The sequence below is a fragment of the Staurois parvus genome, unplaced genomic scaffold, assembly GCF_062004578.1.
Source record: "Staurois parvus isolate SC_StPar_1 unplaced genomic scaffold, SC_StPar_1.0 ptg000871l, whole genome shotgun sequence".
Taxonomy (NCBI): domain Eukaryota; kingdom Metazoa; phylum Chordata; class Amphibia; order Anura; family Ranidae; genus Staurois; species Staurois parvus.
The window spans coordinates 96,593-119,303 of NW_028318667.1; the positions used below are offsets into that span (position 1 = coordinate 96,593).

General features: G+C 44.0%; 1 protein-coding gene across 1 annotated transcript in view; it reads right to left on the minus strand.

The window, feature by feature from the left end:
• Positions 1 to 14,445: 14,445 nt before the first annotated feature.
• The window catches only part of LOC149443193 (tRNA-dihydrouridine(20) synthase [NAD(P)+]-like), a 484,600-nt gene continuing 476,334 nt past the window's right edge, over positions 14,446 to 22,711 (minus strand). The window contains exons 9-10 of the mRNA XM_089655785.1: positions 17,379 to 17,432; positions 14,446 to 14,529 (exon numbers count right to left, since the gene is read on the minus strand). Coding sequence (XP_089511911.1) covers positions 14,446 to 14,529; positions 17,379 to 17,432 — 138 coding nt within the window. The remainder of the gene's footprint in view (positions 14,530 to 17,378; positions 17,433 to 22,711) is intronic.

A 22,711-nucleotide genomic window follows, 5' to 3' on the forward strand; every position in this document is an offset into this window, starting at 1 on the left:
TTCTATATTTGCCTGGGAAAAGGTTTAAGCTAATATTAAGTAAGGCCAAATATGGAGTCGGTTTAGATATTGTACTTGACACCTTCGAAATAAGTGCAAAAGTTTCCTGCCAAAACTTCTGCAGGCAGGGGCACTTCCACATTATATGAAGAATGTTCCCCTCTCCGCCACAATTCCGCCAACATAATGAGGATACAATAGGGTACATTTTAGATAATTTGTATGGGGTAAGGTAGCTTTGGTGCAATAGTTTCAGGGAACAGTCCCAGTGGTTTGTAGACTTAATGATACTCACATTATTGCTCATGGCGGTCTCCCACTCATCTCGTGTGAAGGATCTTTGGAGATCCTTTTCCCACTTTCCCACACAGCTTAGTGTAGAGAAATCAGTATTATAATGCAAGAGCTTATAAAACCAGAAGATACCTTTTTTCATTCTAATGGGGTTAGTTATAGTGTGACATAGCTTAGAGTCTATTTCCAACCATGTCTTCACACCAGTACCAAGAAATCCCTTAATCTGCAGGAAAGGGTGCAAGCCTTTACTCGGGACAGGATTACCTATATCTGCAAAGGTGCTGTAGCCAAATTCCCTTAGTGGTTTAGTACTGATATTTGGAATGAAGTGTTCGTATGCAGAGAGTGGGATATTAAATTTGAAGTTTGGGAGGAGTTAGGAAGTTTATTCAAACCTATTATCCAGGCTTCCAACGTTGTGGTGATAGATGGTAGCAATGGAGTTAATATCTTAGGAGTAACCGATCTGGCCAGAAGTAGTTCCCGTAAGTCTTTATTAGGGACCATATTCTGTTCTATTTGTGCCCATAATTTGTCCGATGGGACAAACCACGGTGGAAGTTGGTCTAAGATTGTTGCATAATAGTACGTAGAGAGAGTACTGAGAGGCCTATTCCTCCCTTTGATTTATGTTTGGTAAAGTTAATTGTAGCCGTATTAGTGCACTTGCGACAATGTTTGGTAAGGGACGAACGGAATCCGCGGTGTCCTCCCTTTCCAGATGAATCTCTTTATAGCCACCTCTAATTTATGAAAATAGGTCTGAGGGATGAGGATCGAAATCGTTCTAAAATAATACAAAATTTTGGGAAATATTATCTTAAATGCGAAATTTCAAATTTATCAAGCCGTTGCATCTCCTTTAAAGTGGACTGGTACAGTTTTTCAAAATTATTTTAAAAAGTATGAGAGGATTGTACAGATATACAGATACCAAGGTAGCCCAATTTCTTATTGGTCTAGAGGTAGGGAAATTTGTCTTTGAGGGAGCTCAGGGGGCCCTTCTTTATAGCAATTGGGAGGGCACAAGATTTTGTGATATTAAGTTTGTAATAAGATACTTTGCCAAAAGACTGCAAGGAAACTGAGATTTCTGTTCACGGGGTCTGTGACAGTAATTACTACATCATCCGCGAACAATACAGTTTTGTGAGATGTGGACGCTACTTGAATGCTTCAGATTCTCGGGTTGTTTCTAATTTCTGTCGCTAGGGGTTCCATCACCAATGAAAAGATGATGGGAGATAGCGGGCAACCATGTCTTGTACCATTAGTAATATTAAAGGGTGCTGACAGGGCGTTCGACGTGAATACCTGAGCCAAGGGAACTGTATATAAAGCCATGATAGCTGACTTTATAAAGCCATTGATACCAAATTTGGTTAGGGTAGCATCTAAGTATTGCCAGTGGACTCTCTCAAACGCCTTCTCGGCATCTAATGTCAGGAACACCATTTGAAGCCCCCTTGACTCAGCCAAATGCATCAGGTTAAGCGTCCTATGAGTCCCATCTGCTGCCTGTCGGCCTTTTACAAAACCCACCTGGTCAGCCTGAATGAGGAGAGGTGTAATGTTTAATAGACGGTTTGCTAAAATTTTGGCATATATCTTAAGATCTGTGTTTAGCAGAGAGATTGGCCTAAAATTTTGAGGGCGGTCAGGAGTTTTTCCCGGTTTAGGGAGAGTAACTATAATGGCCTTTAACATTTCAGATGGAAATGTGGATTTAAGCACTGCTTCATCGTAAGTTCTTTTAAGGTGAGGTACTAGGATGGATTGGAATTCCTTATAGTATTCGGCTGTGAAGCTGTCCGCCCCCGGGGATTTCCCTTTAGGCAAGGCTTTAATAGCCGCACTTATCTCGGTTTCCAGGATGGGTTGATTGAGCCCTTCCAATTTTTGATGTGTTAACTTAAGTAATGGTAGTTTATCTAAAAATGTATGGATCAACTCTGGGGCAGGTTGGGGAGTATTAGGATCCTCTGAGGCTGTACAGCTAGGAATAATAGGAGCGGAACGCAGCCATTATTTTGCTAGGGTGATAAGTAGGTTTGCTCGACACAGGATGCAAGATTGATGCTAGTTTGGATTTTGATTGTCTAGAAGCAAGGTATCTCTCAAGCATCTTACCCACTTTGTTCCCTTGCGTATAGAAAGTAGTCTTAGCTTTCTTTAGGTTTCGGGCATGACGCCATGACATAAGGGTCCTGAGCTCAAGTCTAGCTTTTTGGAGGTCCTGCAATACAGTGGGTGATAAAGATTGTTTGTGGAGTTGCTCTAGTCTAGTTATCTTGTCAACCGTATCCAAGAACGTTTTGTTCCTATTCCGCCTCGCCTGTGAAGCCAGTTTCAAAAGTAAACCTCTACAGTATGCTTTATGGGCACACCACGTACTAAATACATTCGTAGTAGGAGAAGTGTTAATCTCAAAATATTCTTGTAAGGCTGTAGTGAGAATGGAACGAAAGGCAGGATTATAATACATAGAAATATCATTACGCCATAAGAATACTGGAGAAAATTTTAGGGACTCTTCAGTGCTTAAGGAGATAGGTGCATAGTCCGACCATGTCATTGGATGAATTTCAGCACTGGAGGCATTTTGTAATAATTGAATATCCATCAGAAAGAAGTCTATTCTTGAGTAAGATTTGTGAGGTGCTGAATAGTACATATAAGTTGGCCTCAGATAGGACATTAGCTAGAGAGTGTCTGAGGCTAAGGGAGGAACCATTTATTATAGCATTAAAGTCTCCACAAAATAATAAGAAGCCCTTCTGGATTTTAGCCACTTTTTTCCACAGAGAGTTCAGAAAGTGGATCTGATGAACATTGGGAGCATAGAGGTTGACAATAGTATAAATGATATTGTTAATCTCACAAACAATAATTAGATCTTTGCTATCAGACACTTGGGATAGCAACGGGAAAGCAACAGTATTACGAATAACTATGAGGACACCACTTTTTTTTATCAGGACCATTAGACATATAAATATGTGGAAACATACGATGTGAACAATGTGGAGCTTTAGTAGAGGCGAAGTGCGTTTCCTGGATGCAAATCACATCGCCCGCCAATCGTTGTGCCTCTCTCCACATGGAATGCCGTTTAAATGGGCTATTAAGGCCATGGGCATTCATAGAAACTACTTTTAGAACCATGGTGGAGATAGGAAAAAAGAGAGAGGACTGCCCTCAAGTGGCGTAAGTAGGAAATGCATAATAACGGGATTAGTCCAAATGGGAAGGCTTACACTGACCAAAATGTTCCGGAAAAGAGAAGGCGGCTTCATCCACTCATGGAGAAAGGAAGACGATATGGTATGTTCCCATGACATGCTGGTATAGATGCTCTGTGAGAAAAAGGTTGAAAAAAAGGCAAGAAAAAATTGGAGAAAAACAAAAATAACAGTCAACATATAACTTTGTGTGAAGTTAATCACTATATCAGTGGGGGGGTTCAATGCCGAGAGGCGCAGCTTGATAATTTGCTGTCCAAGTGTACAGCGGGTAGGCAAGCAAGAGCAAGTTAGCACAGGAGAGTAAATGACGTGACATATTATGCTACTTGTTCCCAGTCAGGGTTTATTTTTCTGGGCGAGGCTCTTGCAGTCGCTGGAACTTCATCTGTTAGCAGGAGGCCCCATTTTTTAGCTAGTTGGAATTCCTCTTCTTCAGAGTTGACCGTGATCACACGGTTGTCTTTGGCGATAAGCAATTTGGAGGGAAAACCCCACTGGTATTTGATGTCATTATTGCGTAGCAGTTTCGTAAAAGAAAGCAATTTTTTGCGGGCTAGTTGTGAAAGGTCAGTGAATAAAGAGATCCCAGTGTAGGGGGCAGGGAGCGGGTTATTTTTCCTGGCAAATAGCATTAATTCCTCCTTTATGTGATAAAAGTGAATTCTCGCTATTACGTCACTGGGGATGTGATCAGGAAGGAAGGAGGGCCTTTGCAGTCTGTGGGCCCTATCCACTACTACTTCCCTATTCGGAGCATGTGGTAGAAGTGCAGAGATCATTTGTTGGATATATTTGCGAAGTTCTGCAGCAGGAACGTTTTCGCCAACACCCCTGAATTTTAAATTCTTTCTATTGGAGCGGTCCTCCAGATCCGCCATTTTCACCTTTAAAGCTCTCAGATCTTCATTATGTGCGTCAACTAATTCATTGTGACCTTTAGCGAATTCCCCCATTTTAGTCTCCACGTGTGTTACCCGCTCACCTAAACATTCAACATCCTTGTTAACTTGCATCACAAAGCTCATCATATCTTTATGCAGGGAGCCTTTGAGAGTAATTAATATATCTTTCATAACTGCTGCAGTAAGGGGAAAGGACTCCAGGGTAATCCTCCAGGTGTTCAATAAATTCACTTGTAGAATTATGTGAAAATGAATTTGTATGTGTTTGCTCTCCCACAGAATGCACATCTGAGGAGCAGCGTTGTCTGTGCTTCTGTGGACTGCTTGATGGGGAGGATATTGCAGAGCCTGCAGTCACTGCTGGTGTCAGGGATCTCCTCGATCCCCGCCGCGATGGTCCCGGCGTAGGCGCAGTGCGCCGCGCGCCGCCCTGTGCAGGGACTCGGGCACTAGGTCCGGGCCGGCCGCGGTGTTCGAGTTCGCGCATGCGCAGTAGAAGCCGCGGCCGCCCGCTGGGCACCAATGGCAGCGCAGGGCGGGATATTTAAATGGCCCTGAGCTGTCATTCAGTGCCTTCTGGCCTTCCCTGTATCCTGTACCTGCGAACCTGTGAATTGTAAGTTGCTGACCCGGATTGTGCTCTGACCCGGTTGTATTCTCCTGCCCAGACCCTTGCTTTGCCTGACCTCTCTCTTGAATGCCCCCTATTGGATCTGACCTGCTGTTACTGACCTGGCGTGTGACCCGACTATTCTCTGCCCGCTGCCTTGTACCATACCGTCCTCCCTGTTACCGACCCGGCTTGTCTGACTTCGCACCTGCTCAGCCATCCATCCATCCATCCCTCCCAGTGGGGTCTTCTGACCTCCTCATATCAGGCTCTTCCCCGTGGGAGCCCTCGGCGTATACCACTACCACTGACGGGTTTACCCAGTAGCCACGACCTGGTTTCGGGGAGCTCCAAGTCCATCCCCACCATCAGGGGCCCTGGTGAACAAGCACCCTGGGACTTAGACTCCGTGCTCTGGGAATGCCTATTTAGTGGAGTGCTAGTGGTACTGCCGGGTGGTCCCTTACAGTACCAGAAGGCCATGACGGAGCCTCGAGGAGGACCCTCCCCGCTGGAGGAAGTTTGTAGGCACCTGGCTACCCTGACACAAGCTGTAAACGTATTACAGGACAGATGTTTACAGATTGAAAATCGGTTCCAGGCCTGCACTATATCTGTCCCTGCACCACAGGCCCTGGTCCCTGCACCTCCGCTTGTAGCGGCCCCTGAGCCCGCTTCAGGGGCTCCCGCACCACTTCCTATGGCTGAACCCCGAGTACCCTTACCGGAGCGTTTTCACGGGGACCGCACACGCTTCAGGTCGTTTCGTGAGTCCTGCCTTCTCTATTTCGAGTTACAACCTCGTACCTTTTTGACGGAATCAGTAAAGGTGGGGTTTGTCATCTCCCTCCTGCAGGGTGAACCCCAAGACTGGGCCCACCGACTGAGAGGGAACAACGACCCCCACCTAGGCTCAGTTAACGTTTTTTTTGATGCAATGGCCATCTTATACGATGACCCACAGCGGGCATCTTCGGCCGAAGCAACCTTGTACACCCTCCGGCAGGGCCGACGAGCGGCAGAGGAATACGCCTCTGATTTTAGGCGTTGGATGGGACACGCACGCTGGAACGAGTTTGCTCTTGTGCACCAGTTCCGTATGGGCCTGTCAGAGGCCCTGAAAGACGAGCTCGCCTGGGTAGAAATGCCTGAGGCGCTAGAAGACTTAATTGCACTAACCATCAAGATTGACCTTAGACTGCGGGAACTCAGGTTTGAGAGGTCCGGTCAGAGTCGTGGAAGTACCTGGGGGTCTTTTCAGGGTCCCAGCCAATCCACTAGGCCACATTTCCAGAACCCACCGCCGGAAGATACTCCTGAACCCATGCAGCTAGGCCTAGCACGACCTAAGCTATCTCCAGAGGAACGCCAGCGCAGACGCTCCCAGAACCTATGCCTCTACTGTGGTGAAGCTGGTCACATGGTACGATCCTGCCCGCAGAAACTGAGTAAGTGCACCTCTTCTTATCTGTTGGCGATGTTAATTCTTCCCAATACTTAGTTGTGCCCCTCTCCTTTCAGCTTCCAGAAAGGACCATGGAAGTGACAGCCATAATTGACTCGGAGGCATGCAGCTGTTTTGTAGATATTAATTTTGCTCACCAGCAGGGTATTCCCCTCCAACCAAAAGAAAAGGGGTTCAACATATTTCTGGCCGATGGGTCCCGGATAAGATCAGGGGTGGTTAACCAGGAGACCCCTTCCATTGCCACCACCATTGCCAGCCAACACCAGGAACTCCTCCGCCTGGATGCTATCACATCACCCCTTTTCCCAGTCATTCTGGGGCTCCCGTGGTTACGGGCTCATAACCCCCAGATTGACTGGGAGACCAGGGTAGTCTCGTTCCCTTCCCAATACTGTCGGGAACACTGCCGCACTTCGGGCCCGGGGGTCCCCCAGGTCCTCGTGTGCTCGGAAGGGGATGCCGACTTAAGGCAGGTCATTCCTGCAGCCTATCATGAATTCCTTGATGTATTCAGTAAACGGGGAGTAGATACTCTACGCCCCCACCGCCCGTATGACTGTCCTATTGACCTGTTACCTGGCTCAGAGATCCCTTTTGGGCGGATCTTCTCAAGATTTAATTTCCACATTACGTACAGGCTTGGATCAAAGAATATGAAGCCAGATGCGTTGTCACGCATGTACGAGGACGCCAAGGAGGTCCCAGTGCCCGACACTATCCTGTCTTCGGGAAACTTCTTGGCGCTCCAGACGGACCTTCGTTCCAAGATAATGGAGGCATCCACGGCCATACCCATCCCAGCCGGGGTGCCACTCCAGAACAAGGGGGGACTCCTATTGAAGGAAGATTGGATTATTGTGCCAGAGGAAATCTGAACCCTGGTCTTGGGACATTGCCATGACCACCCGATGGCAGGGAACTTTGGCTCGGCCAAGACCCTAGAGCTCCTCCGACGCTCCTTCTGGTGGCCTGACATGGCTAAAGATTGCAAACACTACGTTAAATCCTGCATCACCTGCCAGAGGAACAAACCATCAAGGAACAAGGCTTGGGGTCTTCTGCGGCCTTTACCGATTCCCGAACGGCCTTGGCAGAAGATTTCAATGGATTTTATAGTCGAGCTCCCACCATCACTAGACCACACAGCAATCCTTGTGGTCGTGGACAGTTTATCTAAGATGGCCCACTTTATACCATTAAGGAAGACTCCGTCGGCAGCCGAAACTGCGCGAGTATTCATTCAAGAGATTGTAAGACTGCACGGGGTCCCTGAAGACATTGTCTCAGACCGAGGGGTTCAGTTTATCTCAAGATTTTGGAGGGCTCTGTGTAAAGCCCTGGACATCCAACTGTCCCTCTCTTCTGCATTCCACCCTCAGTCCAACGGACAGACCGAAAGAACCAACCAGACTCTGGAGCAATACCTGCGCTGCTATACATCTTTTGCTCAAGATGACTGGATACCACTTCTACCCTTGGCGGAATTCGCGTACAACAACGCGTGCCATTCGGCAACGGGGCAGTCCCCATTCTTTTCCAATTATGGGTTTCACCCTATCTTCCTCCCGGACTTGGTCCCTGAATGCCCAGTTCCAGCAACACAGGATACATTGACATTCTTCTCCTCGAACAACAAGAAGCTACAGGAAGCCATCATTCGGGCCCAAGAAGACTACAAGAAGGCATTTAACAAGAAACGAAGGGGAGATCTGGTGTTGCGGCCCGGAGAGAAGGTTTGGTTGTCTACATCCAACTTAAAGATGCTTTGCCCCTCAAAGAAATTAGGACCTAAATTTATAGGACCCTTTTGCGTTAAGCGGATGGTCAACGAGGTGGCTTACGAACTTGTCCTCCCTGGCACACTCAAGATCCTCCCAGTCTTCCATGTGTCCCTGCTGAAGCAAGTGATCCCAGATGCCTTCCCTAAACGAGAATCTAGACCTCCGGAGGCCATAGCGGTCGAAGGAGAAGAAGAATTTGAGGTAGAAACAATCCTGAAGTGCCGAAGGAGGGGGGCCAGACCCAATTCCTAAAGAAATGGAAGGGCTATGGCCCTGAGGACAATTCTTGGGAACCAGCCCATAATGTCCATGCACCCAGGCTTGTCCGGAGGTTTTTTCGCGATCACCCGTGGTGGAGAGATCGGGTGGGCATCCGGAGGTTGCCCGTAGGGGGGGGGGGGCAATGTCAGGGATCTCCTCGATCCCCGCTGCGATGGTCCCGGCGTAGGCACAGTGCGCCGCCCTGTGCAGGGACTCGGGCACTAGGTCCGGGCCGGCCGCAGTGTTCGAGTTCGCGCATGCGCAGTAGAAGCCGCGGCCGCCCGCTGGGCACCAATGGCAGCGCAGGGCGGGATATTTAAATGGCCCTGAGCTGTCATTCAGTGCCTTCTGGCCTTTCATGTATCCTGTCCATGTTCAGGCTCCTCCCTCCCCCTCGTAAATCATCTTAACCAAAAATTTGCAATGTCTATACTTCCCAGCAAAAAATCTGCGTTGATGAGTCCCGCATTAATTTTTCTGGCTACCTTTCATTCAAACAAATTATCCCCAGCAAGCGTGCCGGATATGGGGTCAAGATATAGAAGACCTGTGAGAGGGAAACAGACTATATATATATATATATATATATATAAGTTTCGGATTTACGAGGGAAAAGATAGTCACGTGGAGACCCCCGGATGCCCAGACTACATAGGGAGTAGTGGCAAGATAGTTTGGGACTTGGGGTCATCCTTTTTCTATACAGGGTACCACTTATACGTGGACAATTTTTATTGAAGTGTACCACTATTTCGACATTTGCACAATCTTGGAACTGGAACATGTGGCACCGTGCGACGTAATGTGTGCCCACCATTAAAAGAGGGTGGATGAAGGGCGGTGTATTCTAATGGTGGGCATACCACACACATTTTATGGCAGAGATTTCTTCTCTTTTTTTTCATTCAGCCCACAGGCTGCATACAAAAAAAACAAACAAACTAAAAACAAAAAAAAACATAGCATATATACCCAACAAGGACCAAAGGTCCATCACTGGACTTTGAATGGTTATACCAGGATGATGCCGACAGCTGCAGGCATCATCCTTGTATAGTTTTTATCAGCCGGCGATCGGCTTTCATGTAAAATCAATCCCAGTGGCTAATTAGGTACAAGACTGCTTTTACAAGCAGCAGGAGACGATGTCCCCCGCTGCCTTCCATGGCACTAGCATGCCCAAGCGTTGACCCTGTGCCGGTATGCAAATAGCGGTTGTGCCATTCATGTGAGGTCAGATCAAGGGCAGTAATTCTAGCACAAGGCCTCCTCTGTAAATCTAAAATGATAGCTTGTAAAGGCTTTTAAACGTTGCCTATGGATATTAAAAACGTATGGTTTGTCGCCATTGTACGGGGCATGCACAGTTTTAAAGCATGTCATGTTTGGTATCTATTTACTTAGCATATCATCATCTTTTATAATTTACCAAATACTTGGCCAATATATTGTGTTTTTGTGCATTAAAAGTTAAAGTGTATTTTTTTTTTTTAATTTGTGTTTGAAAAATCGCTGCACAAGTACTGTCTGACATAAAAAATTGCAGCACCCATCATTTTATGCAATAATATATAATGTTTCCTGGGTTTCAAAGTAATTTCCTAGCAAAAAATACAGATTTTTTTCATGTGAACAAAAAGTGTCAAAAAAGGCTTGGTCTTCAGGTGGTTAGAAGAGTGAATGATGTGTGGCCTAAACATCTTATGCTGGGCATAATAAAATGCCCCCACCCCTCAAAATGACCCCTTTTGGAAAGTAGACACCCCAAACTATTTGCTGAGAGGCATGTTGAGTCAATTGAAGAATTTATTTTTTTACCACAAATGACAAAAAAAGTTTATTTTTTTTTATACAAAATTGTCACTTAAATGATTTATTGCTCACACATACCATGGGTATATGTGGAATTACTCCCCAAAATACATTCTGCTACTTCTCCTGAGTATGGGAGTACCACATATTTTGTCTTTCCTTTTTTTATATTTGAAATCCTTGAGAAAAAATTATGAAATTTATGATGAAAATTAAGTTTAAGAAGCATGGTGAGTATTTTGCAGATTTTGCTTGTTGCCACAAGTCTTTTAAAAAAATTTTTTTGTTTATATCGCCAAGAATAAAAAGCGCACAGGTGATCAAATACCACCGAAAGAAAGCTTTGTATGTGAAAAAAAGGACGTGAATTTAATTTATGTACATATTGCATGACCGCGCAATTGTCACTTAAACTAGTGCAGCGCTGTATAGCAAAAAATGGTGTAAATTGCAGTATCTATACCATAGATTGTAGACACTATAACTTTAACACAAAGCATTCAATATACACTTATCAACATTTTTTTTATCAAAAACATGTAGCAGAATACATTTTGGCATAAATTTATAACTAACTTTGAGTTTACTATACATTTTTTATAGCCAAACGTAAAAAATATTGTTTTTCTTCAAAATTTTCGATCTTTTTTGTTTATAGCGTGAAAAATAAAAAGTGCACAGGTGATCAAATACCACCAAAAGAAAGATCTAGTTGTGTGAAAAAAAAGGACGTAAAATTCCTTTGGGTACAGCATTGCATGACAGCGCAATTATCAGTTGAAATAGTGATGCGCCGAATAGGAAAAAGAGGCCCGGTCATTAAGGGGGGTAAATCCATTGTAGGGCAAGTGGTTAAATTGACAAGACTAATCTGTGTACCACATGAGCACACAGCCAGTCTGCTGGAGCCAGAATTATTGTTGGTTGGCAGGGGATCAAATACTTATTTTACACACTGAACTACAACTAATTTGTTATTATTTGTATTATGTGTTTTTTTCTGGGTTTTTGGTTGATATTGTTTCTATAATTTAAAATACACATATGATAAAAAATGATAGACCCTTTATTTCTTTGTAAGTGGGCAAACCTACAAATCTGCAGGGGATCAAATATTTATTTTCCCCACTGTATATATATTCTGTCTTTATTCTCAGAGTGGATTAGATAATTTGTTCCCTAACCATATAAATGGTTATTTATATTTACCACTGCATATAAATATACAGGTGCATCTCAAAGTATCATCAAAAAGTTAATTTATGTCAGTAATTCAATTAAAGTGAAACTCATATTATATAGATTCATTACACACAGCGATATACAATAAATTTGGATGTGCACCCTCCTTGAAATAATATTACAAATCTCTGGCCAATGGACTGCATCTATTATATGTAGTGTGACAGTGTGGCGATCTGTCACACTATAAAAAGGATATTTCACCCGGGATTCTCAACAAGGCAGATTGAGGGACTCCAGGGTAGTTATTTGATGCAGAGGAAAGTGGCTTTTCATTTTCCTAATTTGTTTGTAAAGTCCATTTTGGGACCGGGAGCCTGGAGATTTCAAAGTGATTTGGGAGGGATGAAATCTCCAATCCTCGGACCAGGTTTTGGGAATGGCCAAGAGACTGATTGGTCAGGTGTGCATGGCTCTCTGCTAGAGTCAGGACCAGGGTTCTGGGCTCCACCCTGGCAGACAGGAGGTCATTGCCCTGGAGTCAGGAGGGCTCCACCTATGAAGAGGTGGAAGCCAGAGCAGCAAGGGGCTGCTAGCTGTGTGCAAAAAGCCATCTTTTGGAAGGAGGCTGTGTGCGTTCAAGGAGTCCAACGCTGTGTGCTGGGACTAGCAAGTGGTCTTGGAGACCCATATAAATAGAGGTACTGCTAACCAGCAGGGCTGATAGAGAGCCAGGAGGTTGAATATTTTTGTTTGTATTGATGGTGGATAACCCTGCATGGGAAACCTGTTATATGGAACTTTCTTTTAAATAAAATTGGGCAAAAACAGTCCTTAAAAAAAAGAAGCAAGTGAGTGACTGTGTGCTTAAAAAGCTCTACCCTGACTTCCGGTTCCGGCACCGGATGCTGTAACACGCGGGACCCGGGGCTCCCGGCTCTATAAGGCCTGCTTACTGCCTCGGGGACCCCCGCTTTTTAGCCTAGGGGTGCCCCTTACCTTCCTGCAGTGGCCCCAGCATGGAGCGGTACCTTCTGCCAGCGCAGTCCGGCCATCAGTCGGCGGCTAGAGCGGAGGGATGCGGCTCTCCCCCTCCTGCAGCCAAGATGGCCTACGATGCCTGTCACAGCATGGACACAGGCACAGAGCAGGGTCGCAACATGGGAGCAGGTATGAAAGAGCCTCCCACCAACCTCCACACTGCCTCTCCACTCCCTTCTGGCATTGATTGTCTTACTGAGCAGTATGATAAAATAGCTCAGGCAGTGTCCTCTCTATTGCTCCCAAATATCACCCAGGCTGTAGACAGAGCTGTCACAATGGGCATTGAACTGCTGAGAAAAGAGTTGGCGAATGTTCTAAACGTTTATCTGAGGCTGAGCAGCGCCTATCTGATTTAGAAGATGAAGTCCATTCAATGCAAGCGGTTACATCACAATCCAATTGTATACAGCAAAGTATCTTGGATAAAATCGATGATCTGGAAAATCGATCACGTAGGAATAACTTACGCATTGTGGGTCTCCCAGAATCTTTTAATACAGGTTCTCTCCCCGATCTCTGCTCAGCACGGATCCCTGCAGCGTTAGGCCTATCCTCCTCTGGTCAGGTAGAGAGAGCTCATCGCCTGGGGCCTCTGTCTACCGAACGCCACGATCAGTGATTGTCCGCTATCTCAACTATGCTGACCGCGTAGCAATCCTCACCTCTTTTTGTAACTCACACTCTCTGCAGATTGAGGGTCACAAATTACTACTATTTTCGGACTACTCACAGGAAGTATCGCGTAAACGGAAAGCATTTCAGCACGTCTGTGCCACTCTTTACCAGAAAGGAATAAAGTTCACATTGGCGTATCCGGCCACGTTACGATTCACTGCACCATCTGGGGACTCCAAATCTTTCGTTCATCCTGAAGAAGCCCACCAATATCTCCAGGACCACCTAACCGACGGGGAACCATCGACACAGCATGCGGGTAGAAATTCTGGTCCCAGAGATCAACGCAGTCCTCGCAAAGACCCCCACTAAACATCAACGCACCAATCCATCTTCCTCCAAAATCTCGCCCGCCTTGAAGGTCTACGAGGCCACCAGTCTCTACATTAAAGCTTCAAGCTTTTCTCCTGGTCCGATTGGTTCAGATGAAAGAGTTTTCTATCCTTTGAGTGGTATCTCTTGCTATTTACTGAAAAGCTCACACATTCTACAGTCTGCGTTTTATCGGTTGTTCAGCCCTAGTTGTTTTAAGCCTTATCTGATTGGTAGTGTCTTCTCACATTCCCCTGTTTCAATGTTATTGCTTTATATATATATATATATATATGCCTGAATTTTACTTCCTTACTCCCGCATGTGCCTTGTTCCATATATCAGCAGTGCTGTGGGTGGTGGGGTGTTGGAGCTGTTGTTGGGAATACGTTTGAGGGACGCCCTCCCTCATCTCAACAATTATAACTTAGTCCCTGAGGCAGGCTCCTCACACTGCTACTCCCGGTCACGCCGGCGTTGGTGGACACAGCATGCGGAATGACCTGAAGTCCTTTATACTGTTTTGGTATATTTTATGTTTCGAATTTTTGTTGGGCTTTACTGGGCCCTTGCTCATCTTTGTTTTCTCTTCTCTTTTTTCTCTTCACTCCCACTTTTATTTCTTTGGAGAACTCCTTTGTCTTCTGGGACCAGATTTACACCACTCCCATCCGTCTAACAAAGCAGCGCTAATCGTTCCCACATCTTTAATTGGTAAGTTTATTATTCTTTTATCACACATCTCACACCAGCTAGAATGACGCGTATTTTTTCTTGGAATGTTAAGGGCCTCAGATCCCCTCACAAACACATGGCAGTACTATGACATTTGCGGCGCTTACGCACGGATATAGCTCTACTCCAAGAAACTCATCTCACCCAATCTGACTTTGTCTGTATGCGAAAACTCTGGGTGGGTCATGTCTTCGGCTCCTCCTCCCTAAATAATAAAGCAGGGGTACTTATTCTTATCCACAAGAGGCTCAATCCTGAATTAGTCTCTATGGACGCCGACACCGAGGGCCGTTTTATAGCAGCACATATCAAACTCGGATCCCAAGAGCTGGTTCTTACCAGTATATATGCACCCAACTCCCCAACAAGGCAGGTTTTTCAAGGCCTGTCTTCACGACTTGCAGCTTATATTTACAAGCCGCTTGTCATGGGAGGTGACTTTAATTCTGTCATGCAGGAGGATAAATCGCAGAGTGTTGACCGTGGTCTTCGCTCTTCTCAGACCAACGCCCACTTTACTATGTAGCTTCGTTGAAGCAATGCAAATTACCGATATATGGCGCTTGACCCATCCAGACAGTAGAGATTACACTTTCTACTCTCCCGTTCATCATTCTTTATCAAGAATCGATTATATTTTCTGTAACCCCACAATACTGCAACATGTTGTATCGTCTACCATACATGACATAGCCATGTCGGATCACTCTCCAATTTCTATTACTATAAATTTTCTAGATCCTACGCCACATCCTAGGATATGGCGCTTTCCCTCGTTTCTGGCGAATAATCGGGAGCTTTCCCGGCAGCTACAAGACACCTGGGCAGATTTCCAAACTACAAAAGCGGCCATGTTTCCAATCCAAATTTATTTTGGGATACGGGGAATGCGGTATTACGTGGCAAAATTATTGCCTTTACGTCCGCTTATAAAAAAATAATTTTGCATAATTTCACTGAGGCTGGTAACCTTCTTAGACTGACTCAAAGAAGGATGACGGACTCAAATACGCAGGACAACAGGAAAGCTTGGGCGGATGCTAAAAACCAATTTGACACATGGGCGGCAGCTCAGGAAACACTACATCACTCATACCTTGACTTACAGTATCACAGGTTTGGTAACAAACCAGGCAAACTTCTGGTGCGCCTGTGTAGGAAGCCTTTTACCCCCACGCAATTCACCTCTCTAAAAGATTCCCAGGGGTTACTTAAAAAATCTCCGGAAGAGATATCTATTTTGGAAAGTTTTTATGCAAATTTATATGGACCGGATCCTATAGACCAGGCACGAGCACACTCTTTTCTTGAAAGTGTAAATCTACCCCAAATAGATCCAATAGCACTGCAATCTCTAAATGCCCCTATATCCCAAGCGGATATTTGTCTAGCTATTAGTTCTCTAGCTAATGGTAAAGCTCCAGGTCCGGACGGGTACACCTCCGAATTCTATAAACTTATGGATAAAACCCTCTCTCCTACTTTACAGTTGGTATATCAGTCCATCCAGGAGAGCGGGGTGTATCTCCCATCGGCTTCGCAAGCCCACATTAAACTAATAGCCAAAAAAGGCAAAGACCCTTCGGATCCTGGTTCATATCGTCCGATTTCTCTCCTTAATCTAGATGCAAAGATCCTTTCTAAAATCATAGCTAACCGTTTGGCCATTATTCTACCCTCTCTTATTCATCCTTCTCAAGCGGGTTTATAAAGGGGCGCTCGGCCACGTCAAATATCCGCAAAGTGCTGACAGTTCTACATCAGGCTAAAAATAACCCATTACAGGATCTAGCGATTATCTCTCTCGACGCTGAAAAAGCCTTTGATAATGTTAGTTTTCAATGGCTCCACTTAGTTCTCTCTAAATTTGGCTTTTCCAGTCCATTTACGCATTTAATTCAGGCTATATATTCCGCCCCAATGGCTCAGGTAGTAGCGGCAGGAAAAATATCTAACCCCATTCCATTACATAAGGGAACAAGGCAAGGTTGTCCACTGTCCCCCCTGCTTTTCAATTTAGCATTAGAACCCCTAGCCCGCTTCTTGTTGTTTCAGTCACAACTTCATGGCATTCAAATTGCTCAACAAGATCTTCGCCTAGCTTTATTTGCTGACGACATATTAATATTCACTTCCAACCCGACTCTAGATTTACCTTATATTCAGTCAGTTTTTGCAGATTTTCGGTGTTGCTGGGTCTCCGTATAAATTTTGCGAATAGTGAGGTTCTCCCCCTATATCATGCTCGACTTCCTGAGTGGGCCGGCGAATCACTTTTCAAAATTAATACAAACCACATTACGTATCTAGGTATTAAAATTGGGAAATTAGCTTCGTCCCTTTATTCTCTTAACTATTCGCCAGTAATACAAAAAATTTTAGGGGAGTTAGAAATGTGGAAAGAACTGCCATTATCACTTATGGGTAGAGCCCACTTCTTCAAGATGACGAGTTTTCTGAAGCTTTTATATCCTCTCCAAACTATCCCTCTCCTGCTCAAACATACGGATATAGTCAGGTTGAACAAAGCGATCTCCAGTTTCTTATGGAGGGGGCGCCGCCCACGCATAGCTATATATAAGTTGTTTCTCCCTAGATGTGAGGGCGGACTGGGCCTCCCCAACATTAGGCTTTATAATCTATCTTGCATTTTACGGGTATGTATAAATTGGATCACCCGATTGTCCGTGTTTTCCAATTACCAACTCGAATCTGCCATGGTGAGCTCGTTTGATCTGTCGGCCCTTTTACATTCTAATTCCAACTCACTTCCTTCACATCTTAAACATAATCCACTCATACGGGATACGCGCTTCACATGGAGGGAGGTCAGACGTAGACTAGGAATTCCTCCCTGGCTGTCTCGTTTTCTCCCTATTCATCACAATCCTTCCTTTTCTGTCTCTCAACATCATGCAGCTTATGAAAAGTGGTATAACCAGGGTCTTAGACTTGTTAGTCAATTGTATGACTCTGCATCAGGATCTCCCCTTCCGTTCCAACAAACTCTTAGCTCGTTTGCTTTGCCTTCCCATCATTTTTTGTATATCTTACAACTCCATTGCTCAGAACAAGTCCACTCGCTTCTGCACGACTATGATAGAAGTCCTTGTAAGGAATCAAAAATACAACATATCCAATATTTATGGTCAACTATCTATGCACTACGCAAAACTGTTGGAATCCTCTACTTCCATCAAATCGTGGATACGGGACTTTGACAATGCTTTCAACATGAACGAATTTTGGAGGGAGCAGCAATTCAAAATTATGCATCATGCTTATATGCTTTGTCTGTACTCACGATCAGACTCAACGATCTCCACATGTCCACTCTGTGGTTCATATAAGCCGTCACTTCACCACAGGTTCTGGAGTTGCCCATTGGTCTCTACCTTCTGGAACCAAGTTTTGAACTTTATGCTCTTCATCACTACTCTCCCGTTACCTAGAGACCTGCTGCTTCTTCTTTTTGGCAACTTGGAAGTTTCAGTGTCTGCTGCCCCACACCGTCATCTTGCTTTGTTCAGAGCTGCCAAACCATGGCTATCCACTTGCTTGATGGCGGCGAGAAGGTCTATTTTAAAAAAATGGGTTTCCAACTCTCCGCCTACCATCTTGGATGCCAAACTGGAACTTAACTTCCTACTTCGATTGGATCGGCTTAGCACTCATATCACTCCTTCCACATCAGGAGTGGAAAAGTTCAACCGCAAGTGGGGTCAATATGTTTCAAGAGTATTCCCTACCTCGGAGCCCCAGCACCCCTCTCATGGATTTCTAAACTAGTCATAAGTTAGTCTCTAGGTTATTCCTGATGCATTGTGTTATTTTCGTCTAAGGGGGCAATTGATTGTTAAATTACCTTTGCTGTGTCTTTCTTAAGACTTTTCCTCTACTATTTCTGCAATCTGCCCTCCTTCCACCTTGGCACTCTGTCCTTTACTCTCTCTCACCTCATTGCTGACTCTTAGTGAAGCGTTCCCCTACTAGCCCATTTTCACACATACTGTTGCGCTGCTTCCTACTATCCTATTATTCTATCATCCTATTATCTTATTGTCCTAATTTTTATATCCTGGCATGTTTTCTTGGTCTTCTGGCCTCAGACCTTTGGCAACACAACCTCTGGTCCTCCATTTCTCCTTCTTTCCTTTCCTGTTGGCATATTCTTTTATATGCTGGTTCTCTCAGCTCCTTGTTCCTATTTTCTTACTGATCTATCTCTACCTTATGTCCTCGCTTTTCTTCCACTTCTTAATCATATGCACGATGACCTCCCTCTTGGTCGTTTGACAAATGGTCAACATTGCATACATCGCTTATCTCTATTTGCTCATACCTACGAATGCATATACACGATCTTTCCAAATCCTGAATACTTTACCTTTAAGCCCTTGTACCCTGATACATCACACAATGTCTCTCTTCTCATAAGAAACTCTTCTTTTTCCAAATTTCTCTAATCCCCCTTTGTTTCTTTCGGGGCTTTTGTAATATGTTTATGAGTACAATTGTCATCTCTGGAATTTTTTACCTGCTTTGGCATGTTGCCACGCTATGACTACTGACAAATTTCATCGTTGGTTAATGTGTGTGTACAATAAAACCTAATAAAGTTTCTTTATAATAATAAAAAAAAAAAAAAAAAAGCTCTACCCTTGGTGCTAGTTCCCACAGTAGGGATAGAGGCGGCTAGGGCCATATTATGTTCCTTTTTGTTGGCAACAGAAGTGATTTGAACTTGTATATCTCTCAACATGCTTGTTAGTCTTAAGATTAATTATACCGTGTGGGGGTCTATCTGGGATCTTGTGATCAGTGAAAACCACAGAGTCCAATACAGGATGTAAAAAGGCCTTCTTTGTGTGTCCTCTGTAGGACCCGACTTGGGTGAGCGTTCAGTGTTACAACCTAATGAAGGGAACCTTTTTAACATACGCGACACTGGGATTTTACCCACCGTCCCTTCAGTGCTAAGAGAAGCATATATTTTGTTCGTAAGATAATTTTTATTGTTTACAATTGGATCTTTTTTTTATCTCTTCCATTTTTATGTGCCCCTATTATTGAGCCTGTGATCCTTATTTTGGCTGATTTCCCTTTTTGGGTTTCACTATACTTCTTTTGGAGGGCCAGTGTTTTAGTGGTCCCCTTAAATTTCCCGTGGTCATCTTTGATCATGTCCACTATCTTAGGATGTTTCTAATTAAAAATGCATCCAAAATTTATAGTCCTCTATGTCCTTTTCCAATTTACCAATTTTTTGTTTGGTTCTCATTTTTTGGATATTACTATCCAAAACAATAGACTGTTTTAAAAAGAGATGTGAGGGACCAAATTCTTTTTTTATCTGCATTTTGAACCATACTCTGTGCAGAATCTAATTCCCATTCCCTCGGTGATATTAATAAATTGACCCATTTCTTTAGATCCGCATCTAAAAAGCTATATTGTTTTTATTCTCAATCCTCTAGTTCTAAATAGTTTTGGAAAAATGGACATGGTCTGTTTTTAATCATATGCATTTTTAATTCTTTTGACTGCTTGTGTTAACAATAAATTACTTTGTGGTTTTATTATATTGTGCAGTACAAGAGCATTACCAAATGCTTATTTGTGAGATTTGGACTAAGATTTGTTTTAAATCACTCCTGGTGTTGTTCTAATCGAGCTGCTAGGTCGTAACAAGCGCAAAAGTCTATCCCTATAGGATATACATTGGTACATTTTAGGACTTAAAAGGACTGATTCTACAAGACCACTGTGATTGGTCACAGCGATCAAATGGTGCCCGGGCCAATCAAAGAGATCCAGTACCAAGAACTGACATCCGCATCGATCGTACCATGGCACGTGAGTGGGAGGACGTACCCATACATCCCCCTAGAATAACAGAGCACCCGTCCTGGACATCTATCTACATTGGATGGACAGGAACGGTTTAAGATTCTCTAAAAAATTAGAAACAATGGCTTAGATATAACAGAGATCAGCTCCTTGAGGGCCCTTAGATGTAAGCCATCTGATCTTGGTGCTTTAGATTGCTTTATTTTGTCTAACCATTTCTGGACCATGTCAATTTTGAGCCATCGTGGATCATTTGGGGTCAATTTAATAGTCTCCAAGTTACCTTATGGTACACAGGCATTGCTTGGTTGGTTGCTTGGTAGCCGCAGCACTTTCCAAAAGCCCCAGCAACCAAATAGTTAGGTCCAAAGGAAGGTGCAGATTGCTAACCATATTGACTGTATGTATAACTTCCCTCCTGTAAGACTGAAATTTAGGGCATGACCAAACAAAGCGAAAATAGGTACCAGTAGCCATTGCAAATCTAGGACAAAATCCGAAGAATCTGGAGACTGTAGCCAGTCGCTGTGGAGTGTAATAAACACAGTAGAGAAACTTGAGTTGGAGAAACTGCTCCCTGGCAGACATCTTCGTAGGCAGAAATTGAAGTAAGCAGTCATTCTCAGATAAGGCAGGGAGATCAGTGCGCCATTTGTGGTATAGGGTGTGGTATCAATTGAGAATACAGGGAAGAAAAACGTTTACATAAGTTGTCACCTGAAACCAAGGTTTCAAGTTGGTCAGAAGCTAGAGAATTTGGCCTTGGGAACGGAGCCTAGGCAGCATGGTGAAGTTGTAGGAAATGGAAAAAATATTGTTTGTTCATCTGTACATGTTCCTAAGGGCATTACAAGACAACAGGGAGCCTCTTGGCAAATTATGTTTAAGAACTGTGATTCCGTATCTGACCCAAAATGCAGAATCAGGTAGTGTACGCAAATGACTGGGATTAACCCATAGGGAAGTACACAGAGAATAGGTGCCATCTACTTTGTACTGTGCCCTAGCTTAACGCAAAATTTAAAAAAAGTTGTTGTCATTGGAGTAGTGACCGCTGTGTTAGAGTGGGGATCTCAGAAAGGTAAGTTACTGAGTTCTGCATAAGAGCCCAGCAGAGCAGCTTTAAAAGTCATGGCAGCATTGTCCCTGGGCTGGGGAAACCACAAGTGGACCATCATGAGGATGGCCACCCAGTAGTACAGCAAAAAATTAGGCAGAGCTAAACCACCACGGTTTAGAGGTAGATGCAAAACTGATCTGACTAGTCTGGGAGGTCTCCCAGCCCAATACGATGGATGAGATAGTTTTGTCCACCTTAGTAAAGAAGAACTTAGATATGGGCATGGGAGTTTGTAGGAAAACAAAATTAAGACATTTTGTCAAAAACACCTTTTTTAAGGAGATTCACCCGACCGAAGGGACTAAAGGGGAGAGACACCCATGCAGAACATTTCCTGATAAAAATATTGAGTAGTGGGGTGAGATTATCTTCTTTATAACAAGAAAGGTTATGCTGTTCCTCAACCCCTAGGTATCTGAATTTGGACACAACCTTAACCTCCCTGGCGGTATTCCCGAGTGTAGCTCGGGGCAAAGTTTCAGTACCACAAGCGGTAACCTCGAGCTACACTCGGGCTTACCATGCGGCGCTGCTCCACAATCCCTCGATCACTTACCTTGTCCTGCGCTCTCGCGATGTCCCTCCTGTAGTGTCCCCGGCAATGTAATCCGGCGGATGCCGGCATCTGACATCTGGGTTCTGTCCCCTGCAAAGCGTCTGGGCGTATGGGGGACAGAACGGCGGGAAATTTGAAAATGACAAAAAGTGACATTCACTAAATTCACATAGTATAACATTACTGTATCAAACAATTTCACATACATTTTGTCCCGAGTGCTTTGTCCTGCGCCCTGCCTGCATTTTTACTGTTCTTTCTGCCTGGAAACTGAGAAACGTCCATGGTGTCCAAAAAGGGTCCCTTTAGGTCAAAAGCAGTTATAGACCAACTAGAGAACAGCGATAGTAAATTAGAACTACTTGCAGAATTGAGTGATGATTCCTGGGGAAATTCGTCATCAGACACTGAAAACGATTTTGCGACTTTGCTCAGTGATGTGCAAACTTGGAGCTATATTTCAAATTTCAGTGTTTTTGGTTTGATTATATTATTGAATTACATTTATTATTATTATATTATTATTTTTTATGATTATTTATTAAATTATAATTTATAATTTAGTGTTTTAAGTTTTACCATACCCGGGATGTTTACTTGACTCTTGTTCGGACAGATTTCAGTGAGTTATTCCTAAAAATTACAGGCATACAATAAAAAAATACATATTTCCATGCAAAAAAATGTACCGCTTTGAGCACAGAAATAATGACATAATCAGACCGCTAGGGAGGTTAACAGGAGCAAAGGTAATGGAGGGGATAATCCCAGGGATGAGAGGAAACACTAAGGATTTGTCCCAGTTAATTTGAATACCCAAGTAGAAACCAAAGTTGTCTATAACATCGGAAACAGAGCGCA